This window comes from Barbatula barbatula (assembly GCF_947034865.1).
Source record: "Barbatula barbatula genome assembly, chromosome: 23".
In the NCBI taxonomy this organism is placed as follows: domain Eukaryota; kingdom Metazoa; phylum Chordata; class Actinopteri; order Cypriniformes; family Nemacheilidae; genus Barbatula; species Barbatula barbatula.
In genome coordinates this window covers 19,352,140-19,373,466 of record NC_136786.1, presented here as the reverse complement: position 1 = coordinate 19,373,466, position 21,327 = coordinate 19,352,140, and the positions used below count along the sequence as shown (strand labels likewise).

Genomic DNA, 21,327 nt, shown 5'->3' with positions numbered 1-21,327 from the left:
ATATATAATGTGTATATAAAGATGACATCATATAAGGGAAAGGTCGTCTCTTACCTTTATATATCATCAAGTATCAATGTAATATCAATAAAACGAACAATTTTATGAGCGCTTGAAATCAGTCAAAGAATATATCATATATATATATATATATATATACATGTGTCTATACAATCCATATTAAAAGAGTAGAAAACCTTTTAGAATATATCATTTAATATGAATATAATGGCATAATGAAGACACACACTGAGCAGTAGGTGGCGGTAGAGTTCTATTAAACGACAGATGGCATGTTGGACGAGACCTCTCTGTGTATTTAGTCTCTTAAACTGTATGTACACTAAAAAGAATCACAGAAACTCTTGTATGGATTATATGGTGGTTAAATGGGAATTGTATTAGTTTCAATGGAAACTCTGTGGCTTAATTGATGGGATGGGAAACAACACAATACCATTGAATCTTACTGGAATAAAACCAAAACACGTCATAAATGAATTTGGTCATGTTTCATAGTAAACAGCCCATGGTGTTTTTGTAATGGAAAACATACAATTGATATGATATGGTTATTATTTCATCTTTGGAAGAAAACTTCAGTGAAGAAGCTTCATTTTGGAACCGCAAAGTTGTGTTAAAAGTGGATTTTGTATAATTTAGATGTTTGTCTTTCATATTGTAAGATACCAACAACCATATTGTAAACCTTTTTTCCCTCAGAATGTGCAGCTGTTGAAAAGCTTCAACAGAATCAGTACAGCATAAATTTGACATGAAAACAATGCCAGCAGACTGATCCATTAAATATAGATTACAATAAAACGATCACGAAACCAATAAACATTGTTTTGATTCCAATCAAATTCACACAGGAACCGTCCAAATAATCCTTTAATAAAACACAGTTAACTTCAACTCAAAAAGCAGATAACCATTTCTGCTGATGCACACACAGATCAAAGGTTCATATGTGTTTAAAGGTTTTGTAATGGGCTATGCTCAGTTTTTGCTCCATTCTTCTGCTCTTGCGGTTGGTTTGTTGTGGTCAGATGGGAATGTTTCGAGCGCTTTCCTCTGAATACAGTGGTCTCCTCACCGTTCTCTCCTTCCTCTTGTTCTAGTCTTCCTCTCTTCACAAAATGCTGGATCCTGGACTCCAGACTCTCACAGCGCGGCCGGTCCAACAGGGGCTGGTACTTCTTCTGTCTGGTTCCTTCCATTAGCCAGCACTGCAGGGACGATGTCTCGCCTGGAAAACACTTACAGATCATTCATCTGACACTTATAAAGTATGCAGATAATATGGCATTAACGGGGCGTGTAAAGGATATTCAGTCATTAGAAACTTACCTTCATTTGGTTTACTATATCACAGTTTGGACAGAGGAGAGTTCTTTGCAGCTTAGTATTAATAAAACCAAAGAAATGTGTTGTGGGGAAAATAGTGTACAAGCACTTTGTGAACCTTTGTTAGTCGATGGAGAGGAAGTTGAACATGTGGGGTCTTTTAAATATTTAGGATTGATTCTCAATTTTCATTTGACAAGCATTCAGATAATGTTTTTAAAAAGGCTTATCAACGTTTAGAGTTTTAACAGTGAAATGGACATTTTGATGGTTGTATATAAATGACTTATCGAATCTGTTCTTACTTTTAATATTGTATCCTGGTTCAACTCTCTCTCTCTTTTTGCTCTGTTAAAAGCAAAAACAAACTTTTTAAGGATTATAAATGTGGCGTGTAAAATAATTGATCTTTTTACTGTGGCATTGAAAAGGAAAGCATTTGTTATTGTGTGAGACTCCTCATCTGCTGTATGGTTCTTTTCAGTTACTTCCTTCTGGCAGATGGAAGTATAAGAAGAGCTTTATCCCAACTGCAATTGGTATTTTAAATAGGACGTAAAAATGAATTTATGTAGTTGTGTGTTTTTAGGGGATGTATGTAATGTAATGTGGTGCTGTAATGATACTAGTACTGTTTGTGTGTCTGAGCCTTTTGTCTAAAGACATTTTTCTTCCCCGTTGGGGATAGACAATAAAGCTTTTTGAATTGAATTGAATCTTTCACTAAACCTTTTGACCATCTGATTTTACATTAAGAGTTGATATCAGATCATGTGTTACACTGGAAATCCAAGGTCGAGTTACGTGCTCATATAATTAATTTGTATAACTTGCTATATTTACTAACTACATACTGGAACAAATAGTATAAGCAATTTTAAATCCACAATGTCTTATTTCTGCTGTCAAAGTATAAAGACAAGGTTGAATGTTTCAATCTGAGCTTAACTTCAATCTGTGTAAACACAAACCTGTAGTGGTGTTTTGAAGGCCCTGGATCATGCCGAACAGAACTTGAGTCTTGACTGCGGTCTGAATCCAATGTTGGTGAAAAGAGTTCAGGATGTGTTTCTCCTCCTCAGGTTCCGTACGCCAGCTCACATCCTCAAAGTGACAGTCATAGAGCACCAGAGGATAATCCACCGCCATACTACAACATACACATCTAGAATCAATTATCACTAGAAACAAATATATAAAAACACATGCTTCACGATGAGCCAGAAACAACAGTGCAATAGCAACAAATGATCACCCAACTTCAGCGACATACATGTTAGATTAGATTAGATTCAACTTTATTGTCATTACACATATACAAGTACAGTGTAACGAAATGTAGTTTAGGTCTAACCAGAAGTGCAGTTAGCAAGTGCAGGATATACAGTTAGAATAAATACAGAATACAATATTAGAGAATATACAGTGGGCATGGATTATAAAAATATTTTGCAGTAGGAATTTTCTATGAAAATATGACAGTAGGTATATACTATGAACAATATATACAGATGACTATATACTATGAACATAAATGTACAGGTGGCTATGAACAGATAATAATTTAGACTAAAATAGTGCAAGTGACTTAGGTATGCATAAATTATTGACATTGGCTATGTTGAGATGTAGCCCACCTGTACTGAGGCTTCCTTGGGTTATTTTCTACATCCATGAGCTGATTAATGATCTCTGGAGATTCAAGTTTCTTTCCAATAAGAAGCAGCACGGCCATCATGCAGCGAACCTGAGAACAGACAAGAATCACAGAAGATGTTGAAGCAGTGTGCAATGAAATATAACATCATGTCTTATAATATTTAGGATAGTCCTTAATGCAAGGCAAACAAAGACGATATAAGCGCCACCAAGATGTTTAGTTTCACTTCCTGAACTGATGAATCTGAGGATCTTTTCAATCATCTCTCATATATTACACACAGGTTGTTTTTAAGAAACGCATATCCTAAGTTTCAGAATGCAAACACACTAAATAACGCAGTGGACATTTGTACAGGTTTTCAAACGCTTTGCTTTGACACCAAACCTCTCAAAAGATGTTTAGTTTGACACAAGCATCTCCTGACCTGGTGATAGAGGAAAGCCAGACCCTGGACCTGGAACACACAGAGTTGGTGGGGGTCATTAGAGACGGCGGGCTCCAGCTTGGCTGACCGGATGCTGGCAGACAGGATTGTCCTTTGGAACTGCAGCACTCCATTAGCCACGTCCATTTTACACACGTTCCTGAAGTCATGTGTACCCTCATAACTGCATGACCAGAGATAAAACGGGAAATATTTGAGATTTTGCACTATTACTAGATAACTAACCAATCTTACTACAAAGTCAGATTTCTTTAGAACCGTAGTACACAAGATACACTTTGGATCACTCCATTTATAAACTAGATTCAAAATAAACGCACCGTTTGGCAGCCTCAGCCATACGATCCACGTCTAGTTCTCCACGAGGAAAGTAATATCTGTAGGTTCTTGACTTGCAGTCAAATCGTGCACTGAAGCCGCTTTCTACAGGAGCCCACTGCAGTATTCTAATGTCCTGAGGCAGAACTCGATTCAGCATCTTGACGTAGGGTAATTCATCAGAGACGGCCTTGCATTTGTCCTCCAAACCTAAACCTTCACCACACTGGTTGGAGCGGAGGTCAATGGATATAACCTGAAACGAGACGGAATTTCATGGTCCAAAAATGTAACAATATTTGTATGATGATCACTGAAGAATCTAAACGTTTTACTAACTGATACTTAGACAAACAAAATTCAGGAAATGGAGATCAGTGTACCTGAGCAAAAGCACTAACTCCTTTATCCGTGCGGCCGCAGCGATGATAGTTGGAGGTCTGTCTGTCCTGAATGAGTTTAGTTTTCAGCAGTGCTTCAAACAGCCGGGCTTCCACTGTGTTGTCTGTGTTCTCCTGGACAGCAAAGCCTTGATACTGCCAGCCGAGATATGCCAAGCGCAGCGCCACATGTCTGCGAGGGTGGGCAGAGAAGTCGAAGGGTCTCTCTGCTCCTCGTTTCTTCCCTTTGGGTCTGTTCTCCTCACCCTTCTGATGGTTCGGGACCTCTGGTTGGAGATGGGTTGATACTTTAGCTTTCAGTTGTGCTTTTAATCTCTCCACTTCATCTTCCAAAGCTTTGACACGAGTTAGCAGGGCTTCCTCTGCCATGAGTACACTAAACACAGATCTGTCAAATAAATCATAGCGTGGTTCAAATACTTATCTTGCATTTTCACATTTACAATGATTTCAACTACAAATACTGATAGGAAGCAGTTGTTAAACAACTACAATTTTGATATAGCATATTTTGAGCCTTATTCAAGTAGGATTTAATTGAGTTTTAGTGGTTCCCTTCCACCAGATAACATGATCAGAGACCCACCCATAGGATTATAACCTAAACAACTGCGAAACCCTTAAATCCATTAACGTTACATGTTTGTGAGGTTTTCTGTTGAGAGATATTTAAAGTCCACGTGCTTGTTTCCTAAATACTTTTTGGACATGTAAACACGATTCTAAAATAAAGTTTTAAAACACACCAATATTGGCATTAATTATATTTTACCCACATCTGGTCTGATTTGGCGTTAAAATGTTGAAACCACACATAAACACGAAGCTGAACTTTTAAACACCGTACCGCTGCAGAAGCTTCCGTAACATAGCCTGTCAAGATAAAAGTCCTTCCCTGACATTGCCCGTCAAAATAAATGTCCCTCCAAGTTTACACTGATAAGTGGCACTGAAGTATTTAAATGGAAATGCGATGAATTCATATTGATTATGCAATTTCTATATATTCTATCAAGTATTAAATAAAATAAATGTAAACATTATGATTTTAAAGTCATAATACTAAACATATGAGTTTTTGAAAACTTTAGTTTGCTCTTAAGGCAGAACCCAGTCCAAAAGACAGTTACCTAATGCAGTGAACAAACGCAAATGTACGTGTTATTCAATAGATTAAAATTGAAATTTTTGATTTTCAAAGATTTGAAATAATGAGAAATTAATTTAGCAGAAAGTATACCTGTTGTCTTCATGTAATGAATCTCTCTCGCTTTTTGATTGAAGCTCGACAAATGTAGGGAGATACAGCTCAATAAAGTTAATAAAACGTTAATGGTAGCAGACGCTTTTATCCAAAGCTACTTAAATTGCATTATCCTATATATTCATACATGAGTATCTGCAATCCCCTGATATCCAACACAATGCTCTTACCACTGAGCTACAGGAAAGGTATTACACAGACAGCCTCTCTTTAAAGTATAAAGGTCTATAATTCAATCATCTAATGTTGTTCAATATTTCACTTGTTTATCATGCATAGAAAAATTAAATTGAACCATATAAAAATAAACCATGTTTCCTCCTTTCACTTAGAATCCGAAACTCCTATTGGTTAAAACTCTCCAGAGAGCTCGTGATTGGTCTACTGTTCTTCATTGCGCGCATAGTTTCCTGCTCACGCGCAGATCTTCAATAGTATAAAGTTTGATGAACATCTAAAGCGCCGATGTGTCTCACGTCACGTCACGTCACGCGAGATGATACACTGTAGCCGCGGCGCGACGCTCGCGCTTCTCTGCGTTACAATGTTGCGCTGCGTCTCCGGTGACTTTCACACTTTGGCGCATCTGAGAGCGCGAGCCGGCGATAAAACTCAGTCCAGGGCTGTGGAGGATCTGCTCGAGCGTCTGCTGGGGAACAGATCACGAGACTTCATCGTGTCGGTCAACGGAACTCTGTCGGGTGACGGTTTGGACGTGTGTGAGCTGCGGTCCGCAAAAAACGACAAGATCGTGGCGGTGGGCAGCACGGGGGTCGCGGTGGCCGCCGGGATATATAACTATCTGAAGTACTTCTGTAACTGTCACGTGTCTTGGTCCGGGGATCAGTTAAATGTCCCGAGACCTCTGCCTCCTCTCACCGGCGTTCTGCGCATCAGTACTCCGCACAGGTAAATCACCTCAGAGATGAATGACGTCACATCATCGCGCTGTAAATTCAGAGTTACTCTTGATGATTTTTTAAATTGTCAATTTTGTCATATTAGCTTTAGATCATTTTCATTTGAGTATTTTTAACATTTAAATAATCCTTCACATGTATTGTGTATGAAGAACTGTATAGTGTTCGTTTTGACTCAAATACTCTCATCTGACTGTATTTATTAGCGGTGATCATTCTGGAGACGCTGTGTTTGTGTCCGGTAAATGTTCTCACGCTGGTCCGATCTGGGCAGCCCCCTCCGTCCTGTGTGTGACCCACAGACCCATAAAAATACAGCATTGTTCATCAAATTCTGTTGTCTGGTTATGTGTTGGTCTTGTTAGTTCTGCATGAGCAAACCCGTGTGATGTCACGCTCATGGAGACAGGCAGCTTGTGAATTCCACACACAGTTTGACTCTGACGCTATGAATGAGGTCATGTTCATGAAGATGTTATGTGCTTAATGTAGTGTTTGTGTGATCCACAGGTTCAGGTATTATCAGAACGTGTGTACCCAGAGTTACTCCACTGTGTGGTGGGACTGGCCAAGATGGCAAAGAGAGATTGACTGGATGGCGCTGAATGGCATAAACCTTCCTCTGGCATTCAACGGGCAAGAGGCACTGTGGCAGGAGGTGAGAGTATCTGATCAGAAATGTGGTTTATCATCCTCATAGGAAGAAGAATGTATGTAATGCAGTGTTGCTATATGCTGTGTTTTATCTTCTGGTGCAGGTGTATCTGTCTCTCGGTCTGAACCAGACTGAGATTGATCACTTCTTCACAGGTCCTGCCTTTCTAGCGTGGAACCGCATGGGGAACCTGTTTCAGTGGGGTGGAACACTTCCTCAGTCCTGGCATATCAAACAACTCAATCTGCAGGTAAACAAAAGATGAAACATCAAAATAATGTTAAAAATAGTATGTCATTAAAACCACGTTTGTAACTTTTACATGCATAATTTGACCACATACATGATACTGTATAACATTGTTTAAACATTCTCTTGTAGTCTTATTTACCTGTGGTAATGTTGTTTTAATACTTTTTATTCCTCAGTTTAGAATCTTGGACCGAATGAGAGCTCTTGGAATGATACCTGTATTACCTGCCTTTTCAGGGATTGTACCTGAAGGTATTACCAGGTAATGTCATTTTTTCCGTACATACTTTTTCAATGTTTCTTCTTTTTTAACTTTATACGATAAAGAATTATTTTAATAGATTGGTAAATGGATAACAAACATATTGAGGTCGTTCAGTATTTAATCTCAGAATCAAAAGGAAGGTTAAGTTTTGGACCATTTTGATTTCTTGTTGCTGTAAAGATCTCATCTTCTATTCTAGTGTAAAAAAAGTTATGTCATTTAAATGGCAAATTTTTTTATATTGCCGTTTTAATACTGATTTAAAGAATATAATAAATGTTATTACATTCATTTTAATGCAGTACGGTAAAAATACTGTATAATATAATAAGAATCATTCTTATGACTTTTGACAAAACTGTCAAATGTGACCAGAATGTTTTATCCTGAGATTAAAGTATCTTATAAAAGTAAAATGAGACTTTACAATGTAGATTCACTTTTATTGAAACTCGGTGTGTTCTTTCAGTTATTTGCTATAATGTCTGTCAGGTTATTTCCCAAAGCAAACGTGACCAAGTTGAGTCCCTGGAGTCATTTTAACTGTAGCTACTCCTGCGCTCACATGCTGGACCCTCGAGATCTGCTCTTCCAGCGCATCGGAGCTCTTTTCTTATCTCAGGTTATTAAAGAGTTCGGAACAGACCACATTTACAACACAGACACCTTCAACGAGATGAGTCCTGCCTCCTCTGACCCTGCTTACCTGGCTTCTGTGAGCCGGGCAGTTTTCAGCACAATGACTTCAGGTTACTGAGCTTTATTTCCTCTTCTCCACTTACATGTATTTAATAAATGTTATAGATGTGTTGTCGGACACACTGAATTATTACTGCACCATATTATCACTCATAAATAGAGATTGTATTGTTTGTGGGCAGATTTTTCTGTAAGTAGCTTAAGAGTAAATGTTTTGTTTACATACATAAACGGTGTAAGACCACTGTTCTGCGATTCATCTGTCTAATCCAACCTGGAAATTAGAACGACAGACGACTCGTTCGCATGATTCAGCGTCGACTCCTTTTTTACCAAGCCAATAACTTAGTAATTCGTTCACTTTCTGCTTTACAACTTTGCAGACTGCTGATATTCACACAGCAATGAAACGTTCTGTTGAGTTTCGCCTCTTAGTATCTCTATCCCACAAGTATAGATACAGACCTTTTTTAAAGAGGGTCACACATTCCCCAGTCTAGCACTAGAACCATATTGATGTCCTCATTTGGCCTGAAATCGTTCAAGTGCTTTTTTTCTTTGGCACATCTGATGTGCACTTGTTTTGTAACCCATAAGTGACCTGCCTAATTTCTGGGACACAGTAGGGGTGCTGAACCCCAGTCTGATGTCTCTGAAGGCTAGTGAGCTCTTGCCGCTCAAACACATGCGTTTCCTTTGATTCATGGTCTCTCTCTTTCTCTGGCAGTGGATCCTCAAGCAATTTGGCTGATGCAGGGTTGGCTATTTATCAGCGAACCTTCGTTCTGGAAACCAGATCAGGTCAAGGCCTTGTTACATGGCGTTCCCCTGGGACGAATGATTGTCCTGGATCTCTTTGCTGAATCCATGCCCGTCTATCCTTCCACTAACTCCTTCTACGGCCAGCCTTTCATCTGGTGCATGCTGCACAATTTTGGAGGGAACAGCGGTCTGTTCGGAACGGTGGAGAGAATTAACTCCGGCCCCTTTGATGCCCTCAGCTTTCCAAATTCCACCCTGGTGGGTTTGGGGTTAACCCCCGAGGGCATCGAACAGAACCCGGTGGTTTACGAACTCATGAGCGAGCTGGCCTGGCGTAAGGAACCCGTGAACCTTTCTAAGTGGGTGTCGCTGTATGCTTTGCGTCGCTATGGAAGCGTGGATGAGCACCTGGCGTTGGCGTGGCGACTGTTGTTTCACAGTGTGTACAACTGCACTGTTCTACAATACAAGAATCATAATCGAAGCCCTCTGGTGCATCGGCCGTCTCTGCACATGCAGACGGATATTTGGTATGAACCCGCTGAGTTGTACAAGGCGTGGAAGCTGTTCTTTGAGGCCGCGCCAGGGTTCGTTTCCGTGGAAACCTTCCGGTACGATCTGGTGGATGTGACGCGACAGGCGATTCAACTCCTCACGACCGAATTTTACAAGGAAATACGTGACGCGTTTCAGGTAAGCTTGAAGGTTTTATATTCTATATTACAAAATCTCCAAACCCATTCACAGTCTGTGCTATTTATAAAACAAACACACAAATGTCTTTAAATTGATCATTTTGCAGCAAAGTCATCGAGTACATCTCATCTGTTTGATTCTCAGACCCAAAAGCTTTCCGACCTACTGACGGCGGGTGGCGTAGTCGTCTACGATCTGTTACCCGAGTTGGATCGCCTTCTTTCCAGTAACGAACACTTCCTGTTGGGGGCGTGGCTAGAGCAGGCACAGTCCCAGGCTTTGGACAAACACGAAGCTCAGCTGTACGATTTCAATGCACGAAACCAGATCACCCTTTGGGGACCTGACGGCAACATCCTGGACTATGCCAGCAAAGAATGGGGTGGTCTAGTGGAGGACTATTATCTTCAACGCTGGGGCATGTTTGTCAATACGTTAGTGGAGTGTCTCGATAGGGGAAGGCCCTTCAAGCAAGACGTCTTCAACCAGGCTGTGTTCCAGGTTGAGAAAGGATTCGTCTTCAACCAGAGAAAATATCCGTCCAAACCCCTAGGGGACACCTATGACATTGCACACAGAATCTTCCTGAAATATTATCCATATGCACTGAAAATGTTAAAGTAATGGGAAACTTTATGCACAAAATGATCCAGAGAGCATTCCCTAAATCCGTATATATCAAATTGATATACAAGGACGTTGAGCAGAAACGGTCCATACACAGCATCCATAATATGTCTCTAAACTTTTTTTTTAACTATTGTCAGAACGACTTGCTGCGCATGTCAAGTGTTAAAGTTGTGTTAATGCGGTCGACATTTTTATAACTGAATGACATCTGGTTTAATAGCACTGATGTTGGAAGAAAATATTTTTATGTGAACTGCATGCTAGCGATGCGATGACTGGGTGTCTGTGTTTTGGCCACTGTGCTAGTACAGATACGGAAGATGTTTCGCGTGGCACATCAACAGTATGTACTTCTCTTGTACCAACCCTTAAAAACTGTGAATTTGGGTTAAATGTATATGTACAGTAGATTCTACATGATGACAATGTAATTTTATATTATGAGTTTGTTTTGTATTTTTGTTGTTGAAAATCATAACCGTAATATTGTCTTTAATAGCTCAGGTCTAAAAGCAATCTGAACATGTTCAATAATTCGAATTGAATTGTGTTTACATTTTTGGTCAATCTGAAAAGTGTTATATTAATGAATAATGTATACAGTAGGCTACATTACAGGCTGATCTGATACAGAGAAACATCATATTGTGTATTATAAGGAAGGTGTAACAGCCTTATATTCTGATCTGAAATTCTTCATGTCTGACTCTTCAATGAAAACATGTGAGGAGGTTTGTAATTAGAAAGCTTTGCCTTGTTTGAGATGGGACCGCACACATGTGGCCAATAACAGAACCTTCCCATAGTAAAGGTTTTCAGTCAATTATAAAATCATTGGTCAAGGTATTAACGTTAATCTACTTTTCTCCATTGAAATACTCCGATTGAAAAGTTGCAGAAAGTAAATAAATAAAACATTCAAAATAAGCTGTTATACAAATAGAAAGTAAAACATACAATAAACACAGTAAAGTTGTCATGTTTATAGTGTTCATTCACCATTTAGTGCAGATATTACAACACTTATAAATGAGGAATAGTTCTACCAATGTGATATTCACTTATAAGATTACATTTAGTACTTAAAATACATTTTAAAAGGCGTCTTTTAAAGATGGTTAGTAATTTTCCGCTCGAGTCAACTTACATACCCATTACATACTGCATTTCCCATAATTCACCAATGCAGGAAGTCTCGCTGTCAGCCAATCAGCGCTCGGTATTCAAACACATGGCTGTGTAGGTCAACATAGAGTCGTTAAATATGAGAGTTACGACACTCGATCTCGCCGCCGTGTGATCACGTGGTTCACGGGGCCCTCCGTAGTTCCAAACAATCTGTGCATTCAACGTATTTTAATAGTTTGACATGGACTGTGTTTGCATACATCTATCTTAATATCAGCGCATCGTGTACACTGATAACTGTTGACTACATCTAAAGCAGCATAATCTTTGTTTATCATTTTAACTCGTTCAAATATAACAGGCAGTTATTTCACCAAATGCGTTTGAGAGACACTGAAACGAATGAGCTTCAGTCTGATGATGACCCGAGTTACTTCCGCATTCCAGGAGGTCAATGTGAGTGTCGTAACTCTCGTATTCAACGGCTCCGGGTCATAGGTCGTGAGTGGCTTCTGTGAGCTGAACATTCGTGTTGTCAAAACTCATAATGACGAAGCTTCAGTTGTCATCTGAGATCTTATTCTGCATTTATTGACTCTAAACAGCACAATATACTTCAGTGAGTGATTTTATATGATCGTGTTGTTCTGGATCAGCAGTGTGTGTTGTTATTTTGCAGCACATATAAGAGATCTGCTTGTCTTTCAATACTTCAGTGACGACACACAGTTATACTATAGAATATAACACAACGGTTTCTTATCAGTTCAACTGTTTGCTTGTGTCTAGTTGTTCATTTCAATTGTTGTAGTAATATATCGTTTTGTTTACTATATGATTTGCTATGGTTATTGGTTCAAAACCACTGTAGTAGTTAGTATTACTATAGTTCTACAGTTTATTGCGGTGCTTACTTATAAATAATATAAGTTTCAGTGTTTGTAAGATTTTTTTATGAAAGTGCTTGTATATTGAACAATGTTATTTTTGTTTTATGTGATATAATATAACATTTATTTATAATATAAAAAAGATATCATATAAAATGCAGTCACAATATGTGGGTTTAGTTCATCACGTGTTGCACAAGTCTTTTTATGTTAAAATACCAGTCCGTGTTTAAAATTGCATAATTATTCCTTTGTACATTTATTCATTTAATATAGATATATATATATATTATTTATTCATTTATTCAGTATGAATTTTATTAACAGAGACAAATGGAAGAGCATTCAACATTTTGCCATAGTAAACATAATACACAAAGCTACACAAACAATCGATGTTCATAGTGAAGTGAAAAACAAAGTGTTTTTTTGTCAAATGATTTTTGTTTAATAATATAGTCAAATTTTAAGGGGCTAAACAAAGTGGAAAGTTAAAAGTTGAGTGGTTAAGAATGTCAAACATTTGCTGTTTTTATTAGCATCTGCAAGCCTTGTTTTTATTCATCTGTCCGTAATGAAAGTCTTACGTTTTTAATAATAAATGTCAATCAATTATTTCAGATTTTCTAAAGGAGGAGATCATCATCAGCTGTCAATTATGTCCATGTTCAGCACGGGCGTCCTGGTCCTTACGTCCCCCCTACACGTCCTTCCTCTCCGCATAGCACCGGTCCTCAGCTCCGCCGCTCAGGTGGTGGAGCGCACACTTTACGTCCATCTCCACCCCGGGCTCAACCTAAGCACAGGTGGGCAGGTGCGGCCCGTCTACATCCCACCCATGATGGATCTCTGCTCTCTAATCTCTCGCCTTTACAGTAACGCGGCCGACATCTGCGGGCACCTGGACGTCCGGGTGCTGCTCACTAACATCCGTGCCCAATCCGGGGCATTGGGGGCATCCAACGTACCTTTTGCCACCCCGCAAACGCTCTCCCACTCACCGGAAGTTGTGTTGACAGACTTCCACATCCAAGACCCTGGGCAGTCCTCGTTGGTCACACAGTGCTTGCAGCGGTACACCGGTCAATGTTACGTCTGCACACCAAGTCTCTCTTCCGTCCTTCTATATCCTCGACTAGAAGAGGTCATGGGTGAGGAAGACAATGACAGAGGAAGAAAGGAAACGCAGTTACAGTCCTTCACCGACGTGGTGGTGGGCGGCACTTTTGATCGCCTTCACGGTGCCCACAAGACCCTGCTGAATATTTCTTGTTTGCTGGCCAGTAGACGCTTTCTCATCGGTGTGTGTGATCAGGAATTGTTAAAAAGTGAGTTGAGACCCTTTAGAATTGTTTTCAGATGTTTGTGCACAATACTTTCTGTGTCAGTTTGTAGTTGTTGAGAATAGACTAATATTTGGTCAGGATCAAGACGTTTGATTTTTCAGTTCACCAAGAGATGACACCTAACCCCAAAGAAACACTTTTTTTGCAGATAAGGTCTTGAAGGAACTGATCGAGCCGTACGATCATCGAGTACAGAGGCTGCAGGAATTTCTCAACGATGTCAAACCGTCTCTGAAGTATGAAATCGTTCCTCTCTCCGACCCCTTCGGCCCTTCCATAAGTGACCCTGAGCTGCAGTGCATTGTGGTTAGCGAGGAGACGAGAAGAGGGGGTGAAGCCGTCAACAGGAAGCGTGTGGAAAATGTGAGAACGTTGGTTGTCTTTCGGCATTTTTAAACAGACTCATATCTTTGATCTTTTGTTGTTACACCACAACGGAATGTTGTTGTTCCCTTTAAAGCCAAAATGCCAGCGTGGTTTATTCTGTGATATATAAAGTTTTCAAAAGATGTATGATTGCTGTGCAGGTGTTTAATCATTTAACTAGATCTGGAGTTTTATTGGTTTCTATTGTACTAACCTCACTATTCTGAGCTTTGTATACTGTGCTAGGCTTTAATGGACTAGTTTTGATGGACTTATGTATTTTGTTGCCTATGTTGTTATAATTGCGTCCAATGTTTCCTCATCTGTAAGTCGCGTTGGATAAAAGCGTCTGCTAAATGACTAAATGTAAATGTAAATGTGAAGCCACAGTTTTTTTATTACTATCTTTATTTTGTGTATAATTCTAGTGATTTGTGTTTGGTGCAGGGTTTGGCAGAGCTGGTTCTATATGAAATACAGTTACTGAAAGACGCCCATCACACTGACATTGAGGAGGAGAAAATAAGTTCATCCAGCCTGAGAACAAGACTGCTAGGCACACTGCTCAAACCTCCATCTGTAAGAAAATCCAGGTTTATAAATATTCTATGAGTATTCATCAGTGCCCACAATCTCTGTTTTCATCCATAGACCTCCAGGAATCCATCAGAAAATGTGCACAATAGAATTTATTTAGTCACCCACTCCATCTCATGACTTCTGTAGATTCACTTATCTAATTGATTTAATGTAGAAAGTGACCTAGTGCATGACGTCATGACTTTTTTATTCAAAATAAAATGTTTACATTATCCATTGTGAATAAAAGGCTGTGACACATGTATGTCTTTCTCTGCTGTTTCTTTCTTGTGATCCTATGATCCTAATTCGTACTCTGTGATCTTATTGCGATTTTTACCGTTCTTCTGTCTCCCAGCCTCGGCCCGATCTCTCTCTGGACCCTTATGTGATCGGTCTGACGGGTGGCAGTGGGACGGGGAAAAGTTCAATAGCGTGCAGACTGGAGGGGTTGGATGCTGTACGGATCGACTGCGATCAGCTCGGCCATAAGGCTTACCTGCCTGGCACATCCGCCTACCAGCAGATCCTTCAGGAGTTTGGCTCAGGTGCAGAACTTTAAAGTCACTGTTGTATTTCTGGGTCACATTTTAAAATGCTTAGTCAAAAAAAATAATCAACACGTCGCTGATTGATTTTTCCTAATTCTCTTCCCTTTCCTTTTTTAAAAAAGAAAAAAAGAATGATTACTAACCTCACTATTCTGAGCTTTGTATACTGTGCTGGGCTTTAATGGACTAGTTTTGATGCACTTATGTGTTTTGTTGCCTATGTTGTTATAGTTGCTTCTAATGTTTCCTCATCTGTAAGTCGCTTTGGATAAAAGCGTCTGCTAAATGACTAAATGTAAATGTAGTCAGTATTTTTATTTGTTTGTTTGTTTCTTGTAAGATATCCTTAATGAGGATAAGACCATTAACAGAAGAATACTGGGTGGAAAGGTTTTTGGGAACCAGGTAATCCAACGCAGCTAAATTTAAGTGAGTTTTGAAAATGTTTTCCATCTTGCTCATGTTTGTGTGATTCCAGGAACGTCTGAAAGCTCTGACAGATATAGTGTGGCCGGAGATCGCGCTGCTGGTGAAGAAAGAAATACAGCTGGCTAAAGAGCAAGGTGAGAGCGTAAGCACATTTTCTGGAGGAACGTTGTTTTATTGTTTTATGATTAACTCTCGTTTTCGGTTTTCAGGTAAGAAGGTTTGTGTGGTGGATGCAGCTGTGTTACTCGAAGCGGGATGGACTTATTTGGTTCATGAGGTTTGGGTGGCCACCATCCCAGAAGAAGAGGTACTAAAACTTTACATCCTGGACATGACCGCTGGGTTCAAAAGTCACTTTATAAAACGGTCAGTTCTGGTCCTTGATTCTGATTGGTTGAGCCGAGTTGTAACCGCATAAGAACTTACCGCATTACATATTCACAAAATATCACTTTATTTTATGAAACTGTGCTATGTATATTGAATAACCGTTTAAGGTCGTGCCACAACACCCTTAACTGTTATAAAATGCACTGTAACTCACTGCTTCTTGGGGCTTATTGCTTTAATTTAAAGACCTGGAATTGCAAAATAAAAAGTCAAACAAAGATACTTTTTGAAGCAAAATGAATTAGAAATCTTGGAAAACACTTGCACTAATAGTTAAAGGGATAATAAAGTTTGATATCACTGCCATGTCATTCAAAACCTTTTGTCTGTGGAACACAAAAGAAGATATTTTGAGAAATGTTTTGAGTTCATACAATGAAAGTCAGCAAGGGCCAGCGTGGTTTGGTTACCAACAATCCTCAAAATATCTTCTTTTGTGTCTCCTCTTTTGGTGTATTACCGCTGTGAGTATGCGCCGCCTTGATTGATGATTTAGTGAATTGTTTTATGGTCAAACTGAAGGTTTGGTTAACTCTCTGTGTCAGGCGGTGAAGCGTATAGTCCAGCGTGATGGTGTAAAGGAAGAAGATGCTGTGAGAAGATTGAAAAGTCAGTGGCCCAATGCAAAGCTGGTCGAGTGTGCTAATGTAGTGCTGTGCACACTGTGGGAACCTGATGTCACTCAGAGACAGGTGAGATCATTCATACGTCTTTTCAGATCACGACTTCAATCAGTCTTTGGAGACAAATTTAACCCAGAGCTTATTAGAGATGCTTTCACTTACAAATCATTCCATCAGTCTAATGGTTAAGAAACAGGTTGAATTAAACTTTTTGTATTTCTTCGGCTTCCCAGGTATTAAAAGCCTGGAATCTTTTACAGCAGCGGATTCAACAGAGAAAAGAGCAGAGCATGAATCCATAAAACATACTGTGCACAGCAGACGTTCAAGAAAAACATCATAATATTTGATCATGTGGTGGTTTTTTGTGCAGCTTTCAATTAAAAATCTGCTAATTGACAAAAAATTGACTAAATGAAAAGAATCTGAGCTTGAATGCTTTGCAGTTTATGAAAAACCTTTCATCTCCATAAGTAAATTCATAGAAACATTCTGCTGTGAACTGCTTTTGTGACAAAAGACATCATTTTACATTTGGCAGACCCTTTTATCCAAAGCGACTTGCAATGCATTACACTATACATTTGTTTCTCAGTATGTGTGATCCCCTGGGATCAAACCCATGACTTTGGCATTGCTAGTGCCATTCTCTAACCACTGAGCTGCTTATATATAAGCTTGTATTAAAAAAATGATATGAAACGTTATGCAGGAGTAAAATGAAACTTACAAGAATGACGAAAGAAATAACATTGTGCTCTTGGGTGCATATAACGTGCCATTGACTGTGGTGAGTTACACAAGTTTTCATATTTTCTCTGAAAAGCGACTCCAGAAGCCTCAGTGGTGAATATTTAAAATGTATAATCATATTTTTAAATCTACTTCCTACATTATTATATATACATTGATCCACTGATGCCACTGAAATAAGCTCTTAAATAGATCTGCAATATACTCGTGCCTATAGCAGGTGGTCACAACCATTGTTCATTTATTCCTTCACTCTTAACACAGTAACATGTTTCTGGGTAAACTGGTCTATGAACTGCAAGATATGACTTTGTAAAGCAGGAAGATTGTTCTGTATTGTGCCTCTTATGAAACCAAAGTCAAACTCGGTTCCTGGAGGGCCACAGCTCTGAACCACACCTGCTTGGAAGTGTCTTGTTAGATGTTGATAAGCTGAATCAGGTGTGTTTGATTAGGGTTGGAGCTAAACTGTGCAGAGCTGTGGCCCTCCGGGAACTGAGTTTGAGACCCATGGACTAAATGATCCCAGATGAGAATGTGAGATGTTTTAAACAATGAAACTAAAGCTTGATTTAATTACTCTTTTAAATAAAATACCTTACTTCCAACAAAATGTGCATTTATAATAGTTGTGTAAACTTGGTTGACAGACCTAACGTTTCCAATAAAGTTTTCTTGACGTTAATAGAACGTTGCCTGTAGGTTAGCGGAACGTTCGCTGCCTTTATACTCATGTTCTGTGTTTGCCGAGAGAGCACGAGACTCTGCGCCGTTAGCGCCATCTTCTGCCCACATGAGGAAATGCGTTGACAGCTATCACAACATCGGCCATCGGCTAGCTATGAGTGTTAGTCGACTGTACCGAAGAAAAAGAAACACATTATGCATCATGGAATCATTTACACAGCGGTTATAATGGATGTCTCTTCACATAGAGCTCTACATTAGCGGGCCATTCACACACAGTCTCTGTCTGTTGTTGTTCTTCTTCTTCGTTGGTGTTTTAAGAGGCTGCAGCTAGTAAAGGCGTCTTCTGGTTTATTGGTATTGTGTGTCTGAATTAAGAAGACCAGTGACATTTGACTAGATGGAGGACCACGCGTACTGTGCGCTGGAACCGCCGAAGCGTCCGTCACCGACGGCGGAGCTGAGACGTGTTGCAGCCAGACGAAAGCGCGAGAGGCGGCGGCAGAAGTCAAGGGTGAACATCGGTGTGGCTTTCCCGAGATGGAGGGCGCTGATGCGGGACAAATGTTTTCAGAGCGACGCCGAAGTTGCCTGTTATCTGCTGGACCGGTAAGTTAGTTGAACTCGTAGCACCAGTTTAAGTGTCAGGCACAAGATATTCTACTATATACACCATTGCGAACTTGAATCCTGTTTCAAAGCAGAGTAACATCAATGATGCATTATCTTAGTTTGCCTGAAGTCTTTCATTCAATCTCTTGTTCGTCCTCTAGCGTGTGTGGTCAACAACTTTATGCTCAGATATATGAAAGAAGATTAGAGAAATCAACACGTGTACCTGCACCACAAACTGAGGTGTGAGAGAAATGTTTGTTGTTATGGTTGTTTACCACAGAAGCAATCCATAACAACACCTCATTGTTTCAGGAGCCTGAAAGCGATTCATCTAATTCCAGTGAAGATCATCAGTCCTCCGATGAAGACATGAAGGTCCCGGAGATCTGCCATGAAGTCCCGACCCCGTGTGAAAGAGTAAGTCACATACATAGTTATGTTTTGTTCTGTTATTACACATCCAGATGTAAACATTAAGAAAATTATATATAAATCATTTCCATGTCAGTTTAAAAATCCCCCACCTGAATATTGTTAGCACGACATTTGCAGTGTTCACACTGTAGCAATCGTGTAAGTTAAACCAAATCTACATCCTTGACATGAGTTGAACTCATATGTGGTAAGTTACAGCATTATTCACTAACACATATATGCCAGTTTCACAGATGAGGCTTAAGGCTAGTCCCAGACTAAAATGAAGGTTTGAGCTGTCTTAAAAGAAAATAAATTGCCCAGACATATCTTAAAATATATCAGTGCTATTGTTTTGTCTTAGAATGCACAGCAGTAATGTTTTTAATAAAAGTGACTTGAATATCCTCATTTAACTAACGCATGGTCCTGGCTTAAGCTAAGCGTTGTCTGTGACAGCGGCCATACTCTTTCACCGTGTCTCCACCGGATAACATATCAGTTTTTTTCAAACGTGTAGGATGCAGCGGTGCAGACAAAATTGAAGTCGGAAGACCAGCTTAAGTCTGAGGATCAAGTCCTTGACCTGCATGTCTGCAAGGATTCTGGTTTTCCAACATTACACAATGGAAATATTATTCCACAATGTTCTACATCACACACAACAGAAGTCAAAGTTAGTTAAAACTCTGTTTCTTATGCCTTTTATCAGGTAATAAACGGTGCGTTATTAAAATGACTGTTGGGACCGGTTGACCAATGATCTTTTGATTCCTCTCCTCAACATGCTTTGCATGTTTAGACAGATAAAAGACCAAACACATCAGAGGTTGGCACAACAAAATTTGATGACTGCATTTCCAGTGTTAATTGGCTAATTCTGTTCTGCTCATAGGAGGAACCAGTAGAGACTGGACTACAACCTGAACGCAGACTTGAGGTCAGCACAAGGCCTGTTGCTACATCAGACAAGATTGATGACAGTTTTGTACAGACGCCAAACCCAGTGACAGAGGAAAACACGATAGGACATAAGGAAATGCCCAAGAAATCCCATTTATTGACACTGTTCCCAACCTGCCTTCAATGTGGAGGACCAGTTCTGGAATATACAACCGTATCATTTGGGAACCAAAACCGCCTTCAGTGGAAATGTTCACAGGGACACCTCATGTGGCTTTTCCCAAACACCAATCCAACATAGACATGGTTATCAAAGCCTAAATTTATGGAGTAGTGTGACCAAATAAAGATTTATTTTGAATTAAACGTCTTTTTGCTTGTCAGTTGTGGTACTTAAAACATTGTGAAAGAGTTCTGTTGTAATATACGTGTATGTTCACACTGTAAAAATGTCTCTAAAGTGAGCAAATGGAAAGACATACTAAAACACTTATGCAAAAAGCGCTTAACGTATCTAAACGAGGACCAGTGAAAACCACAGTTCTGTCAAACCTTCCTTGTAATAAATGAACACTGGCGGTTGTTTAAAGAATTGACAGATAAAATAAATGAAATCTTCCCTTAAAACACATTAAGCACTTTTCTTGTAGGGGTATGCTTAACGTAAAACTTGGCACGTTGTTCCTACTCGGGGCTCAAAAGTTTGCCTCATAAAATACTTTATTTACAAGTTGTGTATTAAGATATTGCAAGATATCATAACGGAGTCATAAACTTAAAACACACCTATTCGGCGAAATGAAAAAAATGAAAAAAATAAATAAACGTACACTAACACTAACCTTCTCTCCACAGGTGCTGTTCTGGCTTTTGTTGAAACTATTATCTTTGTATTAACACCTATTGTGCTATTGCTCTTTTATGACATATCGCTTATTGCTCCCTGAACTCTTTGTAAGTTGCTTTGGATAAAAGCATCTGCTAATGTAAATGAGTTCAAAAGGTTTGATTTTATCCATCATTTAGTTACATTTCAATTACATGTCATTGTTCCCTAAATTTGTTAAAAGTAAACTCAATTTTGATTTAGTGCACTTAAATAATGCCATGGTAAAAACGATTAAAATCCCATTTTTAACAATGTCGCACTGTAGAAAGTTGATTTAATGAAATCTCAAGTCAACTTCCCATCCAGATCATTTTGTATCTTGGATTTACTTGGAAATAACGTCTGGAGCACATGGATGTCTGACCTGTGAAATATACAGAATATATTCAGACAGCCACAAGATCACAGGCTACCTTTGAAAAAGGACATCAAATGACATTTTTT

General features: G+C 39.3%; 4 protein-coding genes across 14 annotated transcripts; 3 read left to right on the top strand and 1 right to left on the bottom strand.

Moving 5' to 3' along the window:
• Positions 1–202: 202 nt before the first annotated feature.
• On the bottom strand, positions 203–6,221 carry pus3 (pseudouridylate synthase 3). Of its 6 annotated transcripts, none has more exons than XM_079488208.1 (7): positions 4,954–5,106; positions 4,160–4,565; positions 3,779–4,032; positions 3,438–3,621; positions 2,988–3,097; positions 2,322–2,500; positions 203–1,252 (listed from the first exon to the last, which is right to left on the bottom strand). In XM_079488208.1, the coding sequence occupies exons 2-7, from the start codon at positions 4,544–4,546 to the stop codon at positions 978–980; spliced, it is 1,389 nt and encodes a 462-aa protein (XP_079344334.1). In that variant the 5' UTR covers positions 4,547–4,565; positions 4,954–5,106; the 3' UTR covers positions 203–977. The 6 variants fall into 6 exon arrangements, with proteins under 6 accessions (XP_079344334.1, XP_079344332.1, XP_079344335.1 ...); XM_079488206.1 differs by having other exon boundaries at positions 489–1,252; positions 5,025–5,112; XM_079488209.1 differs by lacking the exon at positions 4,954–5,106 and adding an exon at positions 5,418–6,221 and having other exon boundaries at positions 495–1,252.
• Positions 5,868–11,298, top strand: naglu (N-acetylglucosaminidase, alpha). Of its 2 annotated transcripts, none has more exons than XM_079488201.1 (7): positions 5,868–6,350; positions 6,872–7,019; positions 7,120–7,266; positions 7,445–7,530; positions 8,026–8,282; positions 8,960–9,687; positions 9,835–11,298. In XM_079488201.1, the coding sequence occupies exons 1-7, from the start codon at positions 5,938–5,940 to the stop codon at positions 10,312–10,314; spliced, it is 2,259 nt and encodes a 752-aa protein (XP_079344327.1). In that variant the 5' UTR covers positions 5,868–5,937; the 3' UTR covers positions 10,315–11,298. The 2 variants fall into 2 exon arrangements, with proteins under 2 accessions (XP_079344327.1, XP_079344328.1); XM_079488202.1 differs by having other exon boundaries at positions 9,797–10,924.
• Positions 11,299–11,608: 310 nt separating this feature from the next.
• Positions 11,609–17,981, top strand: coasy (CoA synthase). Of its 3 annotated transcripts, XR_013788286.1 has the most exons (11): positions 11,609–12,067; positions 12,960–13,666; positions 13,833–14,047; positions 14,498–14,629; positions 14,988–15,177; positions 15,521–15,585; positions 15,659–15,743; positions 15,819–15,916; positions 16,545–16,691; positions 16,856–17,713; positions 17,852–17,981. XR_013788286.1 is itself a non-coding variant. In XM_079487668.1 (10 exons), exons 2-10 carry the CDS (start codon positions 12,997–12,999, stop codon positions 16,922–16,924), a joined length of 1,671 nt encoding a protein of 556 aa, XP_079343794.1. In that variant the 5' UTR covers positions 11,609–12,067; positions 12,960–12,996; the 3' UTR covers positions 16,925–17,981. The 3 variants fall into 3 exon arrangements, 1 of the variants encoding a protein (XP_079343794.1); XR_013788287.1 differs by lacking the exon at positions 17,852–17,981 and having other exon boundaries at positions 15,819–15,975; positions 16,856–17,107; XM_079487668.1 differs by having other exon boundaries at positions 16,856–17,981.
• A 145-nt stretch (positions 17,982–18,126) lies between these two features.
• LOC306911936 (uncharacterized protein) lies at positions 18,127–20,364 on the top strand. 3 transcript variants are annotated; one of them, XM_079487666.1, is made up of 6 exons: positions 18,127–18,671; positions 18,836–18,917; positions 18,990–19,094; positions 19,612–19,767; positions 19,894–19,920; positions 19,987–20,364. In XM_079487666.1, exons 1-6 carry the CDS (start codon positions 18,463–18,465, stop codon positions 20,293–20,295), a joined length of 888 nt encoding a protein of 295 aa, XP_079343792.1. In that variant the 5' UTR covers positions 18,127–18,462; the 3' UTR covers positions 20,296–20,364. The 3 variants fall into 3 exon arrangements, 2 of the variants coding, with proteins under 2 accessions (XP_079343792.1, XP_079343793.1); XR_013788285.1 differs by having other exon boundaries at positions 18,128–18,671; positions 19,612–19,699; positions 19,804–19,920; XM_079487667.1 differs by lacking the exon at positions 19,894–19,920 and having other exon boundaries at positions 18,132–18,671.
• Positions 20,365–21,327: the final 963 nt, after the last annotated feature.